Below are 16,318 nucleotides of genomic sequence, written 5' to 3' on the forward strand. Positions count from 1 at the left end.
TCCAGATCATTTATGAAGATATTGAACAAAACCGGCCCCAGGACCGACCCCTGGGGCACTCCACTTGACACCGGCTGCCAACTAGACATGGAGCCATTGATCACTACCCGTTGAGCCCGACAATCTAGCCAGCTTTCTACCCACCTTATAGTGCATTCATCCAGCCCATACTTCCTTAACTTGCTGACAAGAATACTGTGGGAGACCGTGTCAAAAGCTTTGCTAAAGTCAAGAAACAATACATCCACTGCTTTCCCTTCATCCACAGAACCAGTAATCTCATCATAAAAGGCGATTAGATTAGTCAGGCATGACCTTCCCTTGGTGAATCCATGCTGGCTGTTCCTGATCACTTTCCTCTCATGCAAGTGCTTCAGGATTGATTCTTTGAGGACCTGCTCCATGATTTTTCCAGGGACTGAGGTGAGGCTGACTGGCCTGTAGTTCCCAGGATCCTCCTTCTTCCCTTTTTTAAAGATTGGCACTACATTAGCCTTTTTCCAGTTGCCTCACAGTAAGGCAGTCTTGTGTTAGTTGTGTTCTTTTAAAATAAATGAGAAATCCTCAATACAATAGATATGAAATAGAATACCTTCATATTTGTAGGATCATACAAAAAGTCTGGGTGGAGATAGAAAGAGAGAGATGCATATCTCTTTTAAAAATCTTTCCTGTGGGTTTTTTAAGAGACTTTGTGAAAATATAATAATACTCAGATTAGGTACTACAGTTCAGTTCAATAACATTTTATCAGCATAACAAGATATACAGGCATTGCTAAAGCGTTCGAAAGAGAGAGAGTCCTTAAGTGTCTGTCAGAGGTAATACAATCCATCCAGAACAGGGCTTCACACAGTGTTTGAGGTTTGTTCCTTAGTCATTAGTATCCATTCTTGATCTGGTGGTAGATTTTGCTACCTAGTGTAATACCCTCTTTGCCATTTCTTCTTTCTCCCAGGATTTGACACAGTCTGGCTGGTTTGCTTGAGGGTTTTTTGTGGGGCGGGATGTGGTTATTCATCACTTTTTGATTAAAAGTATTTTATATTTCCTGATAATTTGAGGGAAATATTTTTCTCCGCTCTTTTGTATTTTAGACACTAGAGTAGAAAGTTTATTTCTTTCTTCAAACTCTTCTATCATAATGATCATACAACTTAGTCCAAACCTAGAGAGGACATGCTTTGAGCTTTCCAGTTTCCACTGCAAAGACTGATTCTATATTTGGTAGGAGTCTGCCTTAATTTTTCACATTTCACTGTAATAAGATAGTCCCTCCTGGTGTGACAGTTCTGGCCCAGAACTGTAGCAGTCTAGCTTGTTGTTTATGATTTGTTCTTCCCAATGCTACACACATATTGCTCCTTTACTTGGCAACTTGAGAATGGTTCAGATTTGTGTGTGCCTGTTTGCTCCATTGGTCAGGAGGTTGGAATTATTGAGTCTGGTGTGTGGTGATGGAGGAGCTGATCATCTTTTTGTGTGGATGTTTGTAGCGGGCAGTTACCCTGCTCCTGTGAAAGGCTAGGCTGATTGGGGAAGCAGCCACAGCTAGGGCCATGCCCCAATTAGGCCACAGCTGGCCCTATAAAAGGGCTGTGAGCCAGGAGCTGAGTCAGTCTCTCTCTAGCTGTGGAGAGAGAAGGATCTGGCTGCCTGGTAGAGAAGGGTATCTGAGGTAGAGTAGTGTGTGGGAAAGGCAAAAGGAGCTGAGAAGTCTCACCCTAGCCCTGGAATGGGAAGGGCTAGCTGCCTGGGAGCAAGGTACCAGAAGAGGAGCAGTGCTGGGGAAGGGCAAAGGGAGCTCCAGCTGGTAAACCCCAGGCTGCAGGCCTTGTTGAAGGCCTACAAAAGGTACTGGGGCTGCAGAGGAGCAGCCCAGGAATAGGCAAAGGCAGGAAGTCCTAACCCCTTGCCAATGATGAGTAGCCATTACACTGCAGTCTGCCCCAGTGGAATGAGGCTAGAGGATGACTGGCAGTAGCCACTGAGGCAAGGTGGGGATAGAGGGTTGGGGGTTCCCCTGGGAGGGGAGACCCAGAGTAAGGGGGTACTGCTAGGGCAGAACCCCAAGGTAAAGGGCCAGGGTCTGGGAGGGACATGGGGCCAGCAGCTGGTGAGACACTGGCCTGCAGAGGGTGCTCTGTATGCTGGAAAAGAACTAATTCCCAGATGACTGGCAGGGGCACTGCGCTGCTGAGTCTTCACTTTGCTACAGTATCATTGTGATTTTTTTTCTAATGCTTTTTGGATTGGAGGGAGTGTTAACTGCTTTGGTTGAGATGGTATCAGAAGTTAAATACTTTTTTTTCTATATGTGGATTAGTAGAGGAAATTGACCAAATACTATTCTGCAGCCATGGTTGCTGGAGCTCCTGTTCAGGTTTGATCCCAATCATTGTATGCAGATGCTAAAATTCAGCCCCAGACTTGATTCCCACATAGTAGAATGGGTTGAAGTACATGGTCAAATGGCAGTTTTATCAAAGTGTTGTATTTAAAACTATCTAGTAGTTTCTTTATGGATAGAATGCCTGTGGCGTCTTTCTTCTAGTGATTTATAGCCACTTTGAAGCTCCTTGAGGATAAATTCTATTGTGAGGCCCAGGTACCAACAATTTAGGGTGTATTTGATTTTCATGTGTCTCATAAAATTTTAGTCTGTTTTGGGGCTGAAATAACACATTGATCTGTAGTCCCCATGTGTTGCAGCCAGTTTCTAACCAGGTATATGTTTCTTTGGTGATCACCTTGTGTATGTGATAGCATGAACTGATTATCAGCATCTGGAAGACTTTTTATCTGAGTTGTTTTGTGAGACTGGAGATGTTCCTAAAGGGTTGGTAGGTCATCAATTTATACATGTTTGTAATTTTTAATTTTCATTTCTGATACTGTAAATTCACTATTGAAAAATCTTTTATTGTAAACTTGCGAATTTGTTGTATTATTCCATTAACATAGCATGAGGTAAAGTTGTTTTCCTCCTTGATTTTCATTTGTGCTATCCTGGAAGATTTGAACCAATTCAGCTAGTGAAACTAGATTATCAATACACTTTTATTCAGTATCACTAATTTCCTGGTTTTGGATGATACAAAGTCAGTTTTATGCAAGTGAAGCGCATAGTGGATGGAGGTGAAATCCGCCCAGTACCCTCAACAGCAGGATAGATGGCTGTTCCTGCTAAAGCATCTCAGTGAGCCAGAAGGGATTATGCTAATTTTTGTCTGAGTCTCAAGGAATTATCAGTATCAATCATATCCTTCATTCCATCTTGCTTTTATTTGTATTGTGTCCTTCCAGGAGAAGGTGGAGGAAGCAGCAGAGATGGAAGAAGAAGAGCAACAGAAAGAAATAGTTCAGTGTCAAAATGATTCAAATAGCACTTCAGGTAAGGTCAGATTTTTCTTAACAAATGCTGCTAAGAATTAAATTCTAACCAGCATCAGAATTATGTACACCCTACATCTGGTGCACTCAGGAACTTTGAGCCCTGACACAACCCCAGAAACCATTGTTGTGTATTGTCCCCAGGCATCCAAAGCCATCAATAACCACCTGAGCATTGGCAAGCTTTATTACCCAGTGCCACAGTACCTTCTGCATGACAGCACACACCTGCATGACAACAATCCATCTCCCCATGCCAAATTAGTTGGCTACAGACCAGTAACAATCAGGGGTGGCCAGGTCACAGTGGAGACCCACTTATCAACAAGTATGGGACACTGCATGTTGGTACGCTGCCATTGTAGCTCTGAGGCTAGTTCAGCAATGATCTCAAAAAGGTTGCCTTCACCATCCTGGATTCTGTAACCATTGCTGCTCAACCCAGCTCTGAAGAACAATCCTCTGCCACCAACTGATGCTGGTTTTCTGAGCTGCTGAGAAATGGCTCACTTTGTGACTCTTAGTAAGAGCTTGTGTAGCAGCCGTTGCATGGTGTCCTCCTTCTCCTCCTCCCTCTGCTGTTGCTGCTAGAGGAGCCGCTGCTATAGGCACAAGTGCAGTGGTGCAGCAGTTGAAGTCCAAGACCAAAGCCACCCAGTGTCAAGACCTCAGCTAAAGCCCCAACAGCCTCTGCATATTCACACACCCAACAGCATAATGGCACGGAGCATTGTTGCATCCATGCTGGCTGACAGCAATTCAAAAATGGTGCTAGCCTGCCTAGAAAGACAGGAAGCATGGGACGAAGGGGGTGGAATCATGGGAGTTTTGGAGTTGGACCCTAAGTCCCAGAATTCCACTGGCTTCTGGTATGCATCCCACAATGCACAAAGCTCTGCAGTGAAGCAAATGACCATGGGATACTTGGCAGACATGCCATATGCTTAGTGTGCACCAAATCTCCACCATCTGTACACAGTGATATGAACTGACAAAGGGCACAGCTGCCATATGTACATGCTATTAGTGTGGCTTAGTTGTACAATAACGAGGGCATGTCAACTCAGTGTGAACTACCCCCCGCCCCCTGCATAAACAAGCCCTTAGATATTTGTACAGTACTGGTTTCTAAGGGACACTTAGCTACACAGCAAAAGTTAACATAATTGTCAACCTATTTTGTAGTTCAGGAGAGGCCAAGGATGGAATGTGCAGAATGAAATATAATTTTAAGCATAAAAGTGGTCCCAGAAGGCCAGGGCTAACTCAATGAATGGATACTTTCATATGAAATCAACTTAGCACAAGACCTAGTGGCTTGTCCAGGTGGAGGTGCACTTGGAAAAGTTCTCCTGTCACCTTCTCACATTCATAATGTGTGTAAACCTAGAGAACAAAAGGGTCCTAGTTCAAATATTGGCTGTATTAACATGAAAAATGGATGCATATCACATCCAGTCACCATATGGGCACTGGCAACAGTGCCCGGTTAACAAAAGAAACATAAGCACAGAATTCATGTCCCCACCACAGATTGTGGTGTGTTTAGTGGGGTTTTTTGTGGTTGGTTGGTTGTTGTTTTTTCTCTCCCCCTGCAGAATAATAGATTCTGGCAGGGAGGCACTGCCATTACATCTTTCACCACCCCACCCCTGGTGCTGCTGTGGCACCAGAAGAGAAAGCAGCTGGCTTACAACCGGAACAGCCAGCCACAGAGAGGAGGGGGGACTTTGGCTTGGGCCCCTGCAAACTGCTACAAAAGTTCCAGCCCACTTGCATATGGGGAACTACATTAATTGGCTGACAGCTTTAGTGTCAAGGAAACAATTAGCAGTCACAACAAGTATTACAGTACAGCTGGTTGTTACAGGCCTCTCTACTCGCCAGTAGAGGTACCACCTCCCTGTTCTGGGGATTAGTTCTTTTAGCCTGGCTCGCTCGCTCCCTTTTGCCATTTCTCAGCCCATTGTCTTACTTAGTTGCCTTGCAGTCCCTCTCTTGCTCCTCGGGAGCTGCCATGCTTCATCTTCCTGCAGGGTTGCCAAATTTCTAATTTCTGAAAACTGGACTCCCCTGCTCTGCCACTTCCCCCAAGGTCCCACCCTTGTTTGCTCCCCTTCATCCCCTACACGCTCGCTGCTTTCCCTTGTCAACTCCAGCATAGGCAGTCTGAAAGGACTTGCAAACCCCAGCTCCAGCAGGTTGCCTGGGAGTGCAGGTCAGAAGAGCACTGTGGCCTCACGGGAGCAGCCAGGCAGCTCCACTGGTGAGCTAGGACATGGCCCTCCTTCAAGGCAGCTTCTAGTCTCCCTCTGTGCTGCCTGCCCAGCTGCCCCCTTTCCCACCTGCTGGAGTCCTCCCTGCCCTGGAGCTGCCTGAGAGCATGGCTGGGAGAAGCGCTGGCTGGCAGACCAGCTCATGTTCCTTCCCTCCCCGGGGAATATTCCATGCCTGTTGGGAACCCCTTACTCTGCTCGCTGTGGGCCCCCGTGCTCTGTCCTCCGCCACAACCCTGAAAACCTCAAAGGGGCCGCCCGAGCTGGTGCATTTGTGCTGCCATAGGCGCTGCCTCTTCAGGCCAGGGCAACAGGCTACTACTCCCATCCCCTACCCATGGTAACCAGACTTTTGCATAGTCACACACCCAACAGCATAATGGCACGGAGCATTGTTGCATCCATGCTGGCTGACAGCAATTCAAAAATGGTGCTAGCCTGCCTAGAAAGACAGGAAGATATGTTTGTAGAAGATTATAATTTAGAGATGTTCCCTCATAAAGGACACTATTATTAACATAGGAATTTGGAGATGTGCTGTGGAGGTTGAGAACACGAAATGGCTGTGTGCAGCAACTTACTACAGAAGATCTCCAGTTTGATTTATTAAAGTTTTATTCCTTTCTCATTCACCAGTTTTTTTATTTAATGACCTCCAAGGTCATTGCATGGTGTCAGAGGTGCTGAATGAGAAGAAAACTGTAGTCATTTTGAAGCAAACTCCTGTGTTTGCAACTGAAAGCAGAGACAAAGGGAAGCACCAGAGAAGCATATGGAGCACCAGGCACAGAGACTTTTGCATGTATTTGGTGAGCACAATAGTAGCTTGACTAGCTTAAGTGGGAGGGAGTTCAGCCCTCCAGCCAAGTCACAAGAGTCGTCCTCTTCCAAGGTACTATCACAGTCTTCCACACCATCCCAGGCTGTCCTTAACTCCACTACTCTGGCTGAGCCACGCCCTCAACAGCTAGAACAAACAAACCTGGACAGTCTTAAAGTTCACTAGGAGGGTGGTGAAACACTGGAATGCGTTACCTAGGGAGGTGGTGGAATCTCCTTCCGTAGATATTTTTAAGGTCAGGCTTGACAAAGCCCTGGCTGGGATGATTTAGATGGGGATTGGTCCTGCTTTGAGCAGGAGGTTGAACTAGATGACCTCCTGAGGTCCCTTACAACCCTGACATTCTATGATTCACTGCCAAGTAGGGTTGCCAAGCGTCTGGTTTTTGACTAGAATGCCCGGTCAAAAAGGAATCCTGGCGTCTCCGGTCAACACCGCTGACTGGGCCATTAAAAATCTGGTCTGTGGGGCTAAGGCAGGCTCCCTGGCTCTGCGTGGCTCCTGCAAGTGGCCAGTATTTCCCTCTGGCTTCTAGGTAGAAGCATAGCCATGGTAGCTGCATATGCTGCCCCTGCCCTAAGCGCCGGCTCCACAGCTCCCATTGGCTAGGAACCACAGCCAATGAGAGCTGCAGGGGCAGCGCCTGCAGATGGGAGCAGTACACAGAGAGACCTGGCTGCGCCTCCGCCTAGAAGCAGACATGCCAGCCACCTCCAGGAGCCGCCTGAGGTAAGCACCACCCGGAGACCAAACCCCCTTCTACACCTCAACCACCTGCCCCATGTTGGAACCCCCTTCTGCACCCTAACTACCTCCCAGAGCCTGCAACCCAGGCCCCCTCCTACACCCTACCTCACTGTCCCAGCCCTGGGCCCCCTTCCACACCCAAACTCTCTACCTGAGCCAGCATCCCTAGCCAGAGCCCTTGTGGCCACTACACCCCAACCACCTACTCCAGCCCAGAGGCCCCCCTGAACCTGTCATTTCTGGCCTCACCCCATAGCCCATACCCTATCCCCCAGCCCAGGGCCCTCTCCCACGCTCCAAACCCATCATTTCTGGCCTCACCCCAGAGCCCACACCCACAGCCCATACCCTATCCCCCGTCCCAGCCCAGGGCCCTCTCCCACGCTCCAAACCCGTCATTTCTGGCCTCACCCCAGAGCCCACAGCCCATACCCTATCCCCCGTCCCAGCCCAGGGCCCTCTCCCACGCTCCAAACCCGTCATTTCTGGCCCCTGCCCAGCGTGGTGAAAATGAGCAAGGGTGGGGGAGAGCAAGCAATGGAGGGAGGGGGCATGGAGTGAGTGGGGGCAGGGCCTCTGGAAGGGGTGTGGCCAGGGGCAGGGCAGGAGTGTTTGGCTTTCTGAAATCAGAAATTTGGCAACCCTACTACCAAGACGGTGCGACTCACTCAGTGGCTGCTAGGGGACCCCAGGCCCATCATCCACTCAGGGCCGCTGGGCTGGAACCCATCTCCAGCAGTAAAAGTTTACACTAGCACAAGCTTTCCTGCCACTTCCCTGGACTACTTCCTACCTTGCCTATGTCACGCTCCATTCTCCACTCTTCTAGCTAAACCCCTATCTCCTGGGTCTGCTAGACAAACCGTTCCTCTTAAGTCCAAATCCCTTTCTTGCCCGTATCCTAGGGAGAGTGTCTGCAGCCTCCTTTCTGCTACCAGCTCCCTGGTTTTATAGAGGCCCCACCTGTTCTTGCACAGGTGAGCTTCCCTTCATTAGGGCTGCTTACTAGGTAAATTAGCCCATCTGGCCTATATTAACTCCTTCAAGGTAAGAGTGTGTGTGGTGGGGGGGGGGGGTACACCTCATCAGATTGTTCCTAAGCATTTTAGAATTATTATAATAATGAGAATAGAAGGTGCCACAACAGTGGTCATAATGATAGTGTGTTGATAAAGAGGACTAAATGTAAGTAGAAATAAGTTTTTTATTTTCTCTTATTATTTAGTAGTACCCACAATGAGCTTGGTGTTGCGCTCACATATAGGAAGACACAGACTTCAAAGATTGTACAATCATTTATTAGATGGTGCCTCAAATCCTGGGTCAGTAAACATTTACCAGTATAGTTAAACATTCAAAAATCAGCAAGTTTGCTTTCTGATGAATTTTAACTCTGCCTTGAGCACTCAGAGTTAGACACTCTAAGGGCTTGTGCTTTACACCAGTATAAGCTATTCCTGCAGGGAAAGAGGAATACATTATACTGGTATAAAGCACCTTTATACTGGTATAGTTGTGTCCACACCAGAGGTAATACTAGTATAATAATTTAGTAACATATCACATCCCTAATTGCCATAATTATACCACTAAAGAAACTCTCACTCTCCCAGTCTGGCGTCTTGTAACATCTCACTTGTTTTGTACTGCAAGGTTACAAAGATCAGTTTCCTGCAGCAGCACCACCTGGAGATTCCGTCTGTGCTGAGGCCGCTGCCTAGCTTGCTGACCAATCTTGTCTCATTGTTTCTCTGTAAACCCTCATCCGTCTGTCTCCATTTGTTGTCTCTTGTCTTACACTTAAATTATAAACTCTTTAGGATTGTCTGTTGGTGCTGTTTGTACAGTGCCTAGCACAATAGGGTCCTGGTCCTGGAGTCAGACTCTATGGTAATACAAATAAAAAAAATACCCACAGCAGGGACAAAAAAACCATTTTGCTATCTAATGGAATCTTGCTTCACCAGCCTAAAGCCTTTTTACAAAATTTGATTTAAAGAACAGACTATCTTTCTAAAGTACATCTTGTATTACACTGAATATTAAATTGTTTCAAGTAATTCTAGCCCACATTTGACTAATTCCTGGTGTTAAAGATATTTCTGCCAACTGTAGTCCATCAGAAGACCATAGTCAGACACTATTGACCATGGGTGGCACGTAGGGGAGGCTAAGCCTTCCCAAACCTCATTCCACTGAGGCGCAGAGGTAGATTTGGAGCTCCCTGAAAAACTCCCCCTGCCACAGCCCCCGAGGCTGGAGGAGTTCTTGCTACCCACCGTGGCCTCAGAGCCACAGCGGGGACACAGAGCTTTTCTGGTCTTGGAGGGGGGGAGGAGCAAATGAGGGTGGAGCCTCAGGGGGAAGAGGCAGAGTGGCGGTGGGGACGGGGCAGTGCACAGAACAGGGTTGTTGCTGCAGGAGAAAGCCACAATGGGGTGGGGCCATGGGTGGAATAGGGGAGGTTGCTTTTAAGATGGATAAAAATTAATGGTTTTTTAAATAAAAATTGGATTTTTTAAATTGGATTTTTTTTGTTAAAATGGTTTTGAGGAAAACCTTTCTAAAGATAGTTTTAATTAAGATACATTATAGCTCAAAGATATCTTATCATGAAATAGGGATTATAAAGTCTATAGTATGAGACAATATATTCATGTAATGTTTAAGAAAAGTTTTTTGTAAATGAGTTCCAATAGTTCATGGATTAGGGACCCAATCCTTATGGGGTTCCAGGGGCTTCTGTATAGATTATTTAGGTTAATCTTTCTATCTACCCAATGGGACTCCATGCTAAGTCTAGGAGATACCATCAGAGATGCTTAGTTTTGCAGTTCTCAGACTGTGGATTTGTGTCTCTAGAGATAACATGCTTGTTAACAGCAAAAATGTTTTTAAATAATATATAGAGGTGAGAAATAACAGACCTCAACTCTGTTGTCCCTCTGCAAATTTGTGTACACAGAGTCAATCCCTTACCTCTCTCTAAGAGTGCAAAGTTTCAAAAAGTCCAATGAATAAAGTGTTGGGGGTGGAATAGATCTGGACAAGGAGAAGAAGTCTGGAGATAAGTGTGAGAAGGGAGGGACAGGAAGTAGAAACAAAAGTGAAACTGTTTTGAGCAGCATATTTCAGAAGTCTTGAGGTCTTTTCTGAGTGTAGCCTTCATTGATTTGAGATCTACCATACCATTCTCTCACTGGAAGGGAAAACCTATAACAGCAGCAGGCCGCAAAAGAGACACTGTTTGGGAATATTTTAATGAAGTTCCTCTACCTGTGGGTAGGACAGGCATGCACACAAAATGCAAACAGTACAATAAAGAAATGTAAGACCTGGTTGCCTGAATGAAACAACATCACGAGAAGTGCTCCTTCTCAGGAGGAACCTGCTTTGAAGATGATGAAAGAAACATGTCTGAATGTGCAGGATGCTCAGGCAGGTTAGTAAACTTTTTTATTTCATACTTCTTAAGGACTGCCTGTCTTCCTTATAGACTAATCTTGAATTCTCATATTTTAGCAAAAAATATAGTTGTTACTCTATGGTACTATCAGTTCAGATGCAGTTGTGGTAAAAAATAAATAGCTGAAATAGGCAGATCTTCCTTTTACAATTTCACCTTAAAGTAGTACTGAGTGTCAGTGAACACAGTGCATAATACTAAATGAGCAGTATGGTAATAATAATTAATTGACTTATTTTGACTTATTTTGTTTAGGAGAATCCATCCTCAACATACAGGATTCTGAAGACTATCCACCCTCAAGATCATCTTTTTTTAATAGTGTCAGAGTTATTGACGATAGTGTTTCAGTCGCATCATATATATCATAGCCACAGTACGCAAAAAGAAAAAAGAGCCAGCAGATTACAAAAAGAGGTAATTAATGAAAAAATTGCCAGTTTGTTTATGCAACAAACTCTCCTTTCCATATGATTGAGAACCCACACTTCATTAACATGGGTCAGTCATTAAGACCAGGATACAGCCCACCCAACAGAGCAGATGTCACAGGCAAATTGCTGGATAAAACGTATGAAAGAGAAACTGAGCAGTGTGCAAAAGGTCTAAAAGATAAAATTGTTAACCTGAGTCTTGATGGGTGGAGCAATGTCCACAATGATCCTGTTGTATGTGCTTGTAAGACAACAGAAGAAGGGAATGTCTTCCTTACAGACACAATTGATACATTGGAAAATCCACACACTGCGGAATACTTGCAAGAAGTAGCAGAAAAAGCTATAACAAACTGTGGGCGGGGGGAGAATTCCAAAGTCTAGTATGGTTTCAGAGTAGCAGCCATGTTAGTCTGTATTCGCAAAAAGAAAAGGAGTATTTGGGGCACCTTAGAGACTAAGTGAGCTGTAGCTCAGGAAAGCTTACGCTCAAATAAATTTATTAGTCTCTAAGGTGCCCCAAATGTCTGGTATAGTAACTCCTCACTTAGATATCCCAGTTAACATTGTTTCATTGTTACATTGCTGATCAATGAGGAAACATGCTCATTTAAAGTTGCTCAATGCTTCCTTGTTACATTGTTTGGTAGCCACCTGCTTTGTCCACTGCTTGCAGGAAGAGCAGCCCCTTGCAGCTAGCTGGAGGCTTAGAACCAGGGGGGGCCGGCAGCCCCCCCTCAGCTCCCCACTCCCCTAAGTTCCCTGTGTGGCAGCTGCCCAGCAGGCTATCAACTGCGGGCAGTTCAGCTGTCCCTCCCCACACTGCCATGTGCTGCTCCTGCCCTCTGCCTTGGAGCTGCTCCCTGGAGCCTCCTGCTTCTTGTGCGGTGGAAGAGGGGGGCTAATATCAGGGTGTACCCCTCACTTCTGCCCATGCCCCTCCACTTACCCCTTCTCCATATAGAGTGGGGGGGGGGGGGGACGGACATGATAGGGCTCAGGAAGTTGAGATAGCAGCTGCAGCTAGCAAGCTCTCTACTTCCTGATATACTTAAAGGGGCAATGCACATCTCTCTCACTCACACACAGGGTGTGTCTGTCCGCCATGCTGTCTCCCTTCCAACCATTCGTGCTGCCTTGTAGAGTGTGAGGCTACATTAACAATAATGTGTTAACCCTTGAGAGCTCAGCCAAATGCCAGTTCATCATTAGCAGTAAGGCATTACCTGGGAAATATTCCACCCTCTAACTTCACCACCTCAACCAAGCTTCACAATCATCATTGCTGTGTATTAAATTGTTTAAAACTTTGTGTGTGGGTGTGTATTTTATATATATACACACACACATGTAATTTTTTTGGTCTGGTGGGAAAAAACTTCCCTGGAACTGAAACCCCCCCCCCCAGCCCCTATTTACATTAATTCTTATGGGGAAGTTGGATTCACTTAATACCATTTCACTTAAAGTCGCATTTTTTCAGAACATAACTACACTGTTAAGCGAGGAGTTACTGCACACAGCTTGGTCGCAGACAATGCTGCAAATGTATCCAAAATTATTTAGAAGAGAGTCCCAAGCTAATAACATATGATTGCAGCACTCATTTGATGCACCTCCTAGCCAGACTTGATGCACCTCCTAGCCAGACTTCAGTGTTCCAGAAATAAGGCTAATGTTATTGAAATTGAAAAATACTTCCGTAACAACCACTTTGCAGCAGCTGTTCTGAAAAAAGTGGGAGGAACCAAGCTCACTCCCCCACAAGACGTGCGATGGAACTCAGTGTTTTGAGCACTATGTCAAGAACTGCTCTAATCTGATGACAGTTTGTGAACAAAATCGTGAAAAAATAGATGGCACTGTCACAGCCAAAGTTCTCAACATTGGGCTAAAGAAAAATGTTGAACACATGCCGGGTACCCTGAAGGGGTGTAATCAGGAAGGCCAAGCACAATTGGAGTTGCAGCTAGCAAGGGATGTGAAGGGTAACAAGAAGGGTTTCTACAGGTATATTAGCAACAAGAAGGAGGTCAGGGAAAGTGTTGCCTCCCTCATTCAGTAAGGGTCCCACATAGTGACAGATGATGTGGAAAAAGCTGAAGTACTCAGTGCTGGATTGTTTGGTTGGTTGGTTGGTTTGGCCTTCGCAGACAAGGACAGATCCCAAACTGCTGCACTGGGCAACACAGCATGGGAAGTAGGTGAGCAGCCTTCAGTGGTGAAAGAACAAGTTAAGGACTATTTAGAAAAGCTGGACATGCTCAGGTCCCTGGGTCCAGATGCAATGCATCCAAGGGTGCTGAGGGAGTTGGCTGATGTGATTGCAAAGCCATTGGCCATTATCTCTGAAAATTCATGGCGATCAGGGAAGGTCCCAGATGATTGGAAAAAGGCAAATATAGTGTCCATATTTTAAAAAGAGAAAAAAAGAGAACCCAGGGAACTACAGACCAGTCAGACTCACTTCAGTCCACAGCAAAATCATGGAGCAGTTCCTCAAGGAATCCATTTTGAAGCACTTGGAGGAGAGGAAGGTTATCAGGAGCAGTCAACATGGATTCATCAAGGGCAAATCATTCCTAACCAACCTGATTGCCTTTTATGATGAGATAACTGGCTCTGTGGATATGGGGAAAGCAGTGGACATGATATATCTTGATGTTAGCAAAGCTTTTGATACAGTCTCCCACAGTATTCTTGCCAGCAAGTTAAAGACTTATGGATTGGACGAATGGACTATAAAGTGGATAGAAAGCTGGCTAGATTGTCTCCCTCAACGGGTAATGATCAAAGTCTCTATGTCTAGTTGGCAGCTGGTATCAAGCGGAGTGTGCCAGGGGTACGTCCTGGGGCCAGTTTTGATCAGATCATTAATAAAGATGTTGGATGATGGGATGGATTGCACCCTCGGCAAGTTCGCAGATGACCCTAAGCAGGGGGGAGAGGTAGATTCGATGGAGGGTAGAGATAGGGTCCAGAGTGACCTTGACAAATTGGAGGATTGGGCCAAAAGAAATCTGATGAGGTTCAACAAGGACACATGCAGAATTCTGCACTTAGGAAGGAAGAATCCCATGCACTGCTACACGCTGGGGACTGACTGGCTAAACAGCAGTTCTGCAGATAAGCACCTGGGAATTACAGTGGACAAGAAGCTGGATATGAGTCAACAGTGTGCCCTTGTTGCCAAGAAGGCCAGTGGCATATTGGGCTGCATTACTAAGAGCATTGCCAGCAGATCGAGGGAAGTGATTATTCCCCTCTATTCGGCACTAGTGAAGCTACACCTGGAGTATTGCATCCAGTTTTGGTCTCCCCTCCTGTTTCCCCCCCCCCCCCCACTACAGAGGGATGTGGACAAATTGGAGAGAGTCCAGCAGAGGGCAATGAAAATGATTAGTGGGCTGGGGCACATGACTTACAAGGAGAGGCTGAGGGAACTGGGGTTATTTAGTCTGCAGAAGAGAAGAATGAGGGGGGATTTGATAGCTGCTTTCAACTACCTGAAGGGGGGTTCCAGAGAGGATGGAGACAGAACAAGACAGAACAAGGAGCAATGGTCTCAAGTTGCAGTGGTGGAGGTCTAGGTTGGATATTAGGAAAAACTTTTTCACTAGGAGGGTGGTGAAGCACTGGAATGGGTTACCTAGGGAGGTGGTGGAATCTCCATCCTTAGAGGTTTTTAAGGCCCAGCTTGACAAAGCCTTGGCTGCGATGATTTAGTTGGTGTTGGTCCTGCCTTGAGCAGGGGTTTGGACTAGATGACCTCCTGAGGTCTCTTCCAACCCTAATATTCTAAGCCTATTTCTGTAGCCTTGAACAAAATGCAGGGAAATAGCTGTTTTATTGCTTATGCTGTTGAAATTTGGAAGGAACTGAGTGAGATCTTAAAAAGAGAAATATGCAATGACAGAGTTAAATTACAAGCATTAAAAAAACAAATGGGACAAGCATTATCTCCAGGTCATTTTCTTGCAAATATTCTCAATACTTGGTACCAGGGTCAAACCTTAACTGCTGAAGAAGAGGAGTTGGCTATGACATCCAGCAATCATCCCTCCATAATGCCAAATATAATAAACTTCAGAGCTAAGGGTGAACCATTCAAGAAATATATGTTTGCTGATGTTTTAAAGAGGTTCACACTGGTGAACTGGTGGAAGTCACTTAAGCACTTGGATTCAGAGACTGAAGTGATGATCTCACTTTTAACAGCAGTAGCTCTTCTGCCCATGTAGAAAGAATATTTTCTTCCTTTGGACTAATTTATTCCAAACTGAGAAATCATTTGGAACCTTAAAAAGCAGGAAAGCTTGTTTTTCTTTTCCAGATTATGAACAAACAGGAAAATGAGGACAACTGAGTTAGCTGCAGAAGCTAATATTTTAAGTTTCTCATGTTGACCTGGCTGACATAGTCCAATTTAATTTTTTTTTAATATTTCGTTTAACTATTTCAGTTAAACAATTTTAACAAACCTGATTTTTAAAAACTTGAATGTTTTTAACTAAATTCAAAAATTCATATGCTTGTTTTGTTAAAATATTATGTTTGCTGTTGAAGAAAAATATCCACAATATATAACATTGTTGGGGTTTTTTTTTTGTTTAAATAAAACAATTTAAATGTCTGTCTGGTGATGTTCTCCTCCTAATATAGCCTGGCAAGAAAATCATCCAAATATTAATGATTAACCTGTTGAATTGGAGATAGTTCACCTCCCAGTGACTTCATAAATATCTGCTTCAATTACCTTTGGTAAATGAAATAACCAAACAATCAATCATTTTCTCAGATAGCTGAAAACCTAATCTGAAAAGTTTTCAAAAGAAATCACTTTAAAAAACATACCTTCTAAAAATGAAACCTACATCTATCTCTGAGCTGTGAAGAATACGTATTAAGGTTATAACAGCCAACAAGAATGCACTTCTATGTAGAAATCCATGATTAACCTGAGTCTTCCTGACTAGTGACTTAAATCATGATTTAAATCAAATCCACCCGAGTTGCTCTGGACTCCAAGGACAAAGAGTTCCACCTGTCCTCAGCCCCTACCCCATTCCAGCCAGGACCAACGAGGGGGCTGAGAGCGGCAAGTGAGGGCAGGGCCTCACAGAGAAGAGGCGGGGCAGCGGGCTAGTGCCCGGAGGGGAAG

The 16,318-nt window shown here is 45.2% G+C and overlaps 1 protein-coding gene across 3 annotated transcripts in view; it reads left to right on the forward strand.

Moving 5' to 3' along the window:
• LOC125638252 (putative RNA-directed DNA polymerase from transposon BS) overlaps positions 1 to 15,698 on the forward strand; it is a 130,402-nt gene extending 114,704 nt beyond the window's left edge. For 2 of the 3 annotated variants that reach the window (XM_048853772.2, XM_075129451.1), the window contains 3 exons: positions 3,307 to 3,394; positions 10,639 to 10,699; positions 10,979 to 15,698. In XM_048853772.2, coding sequence (XP_048709729.2) covers positions 13,644 to 14,747 — 1,104 coding nt within the window. In that variant the 5' untranslated portion in view covers positions 3,307 to 3,394; positions 10,639 to 10,699; positions 10,979 to 13,643 and the 3' untranslated portion in view covers positions 14,748 to 15,698. Of the gene's footprint in view, positions 1 to 3,306; positions 3,395 to 6,305; positions 6,947 to 10,638; positions 10,700 to 10,978 lie in introns of those variants that run through there. The other variant, XR_012668917.1, reaches the window with a different exon arrangement.
• The last annotated feature ends 620 nt before the right edge of the window (positions 15,699 to 16,318 follow it).

The sequence above is a fragment of the Caretta caretta genome, chromosome 1 (genome assembly GCF_965140235.1).
Source record: "Caretta caretta isolate rCarCar2 chromosome 1, rCarCar1.hap1, whole genome shotgun sequence".
Lineage (NCBI taxonomy): Eukaryota > Metazoa > Chordata > Testudines > Cheloniidae > Caretta > Caretta caretta.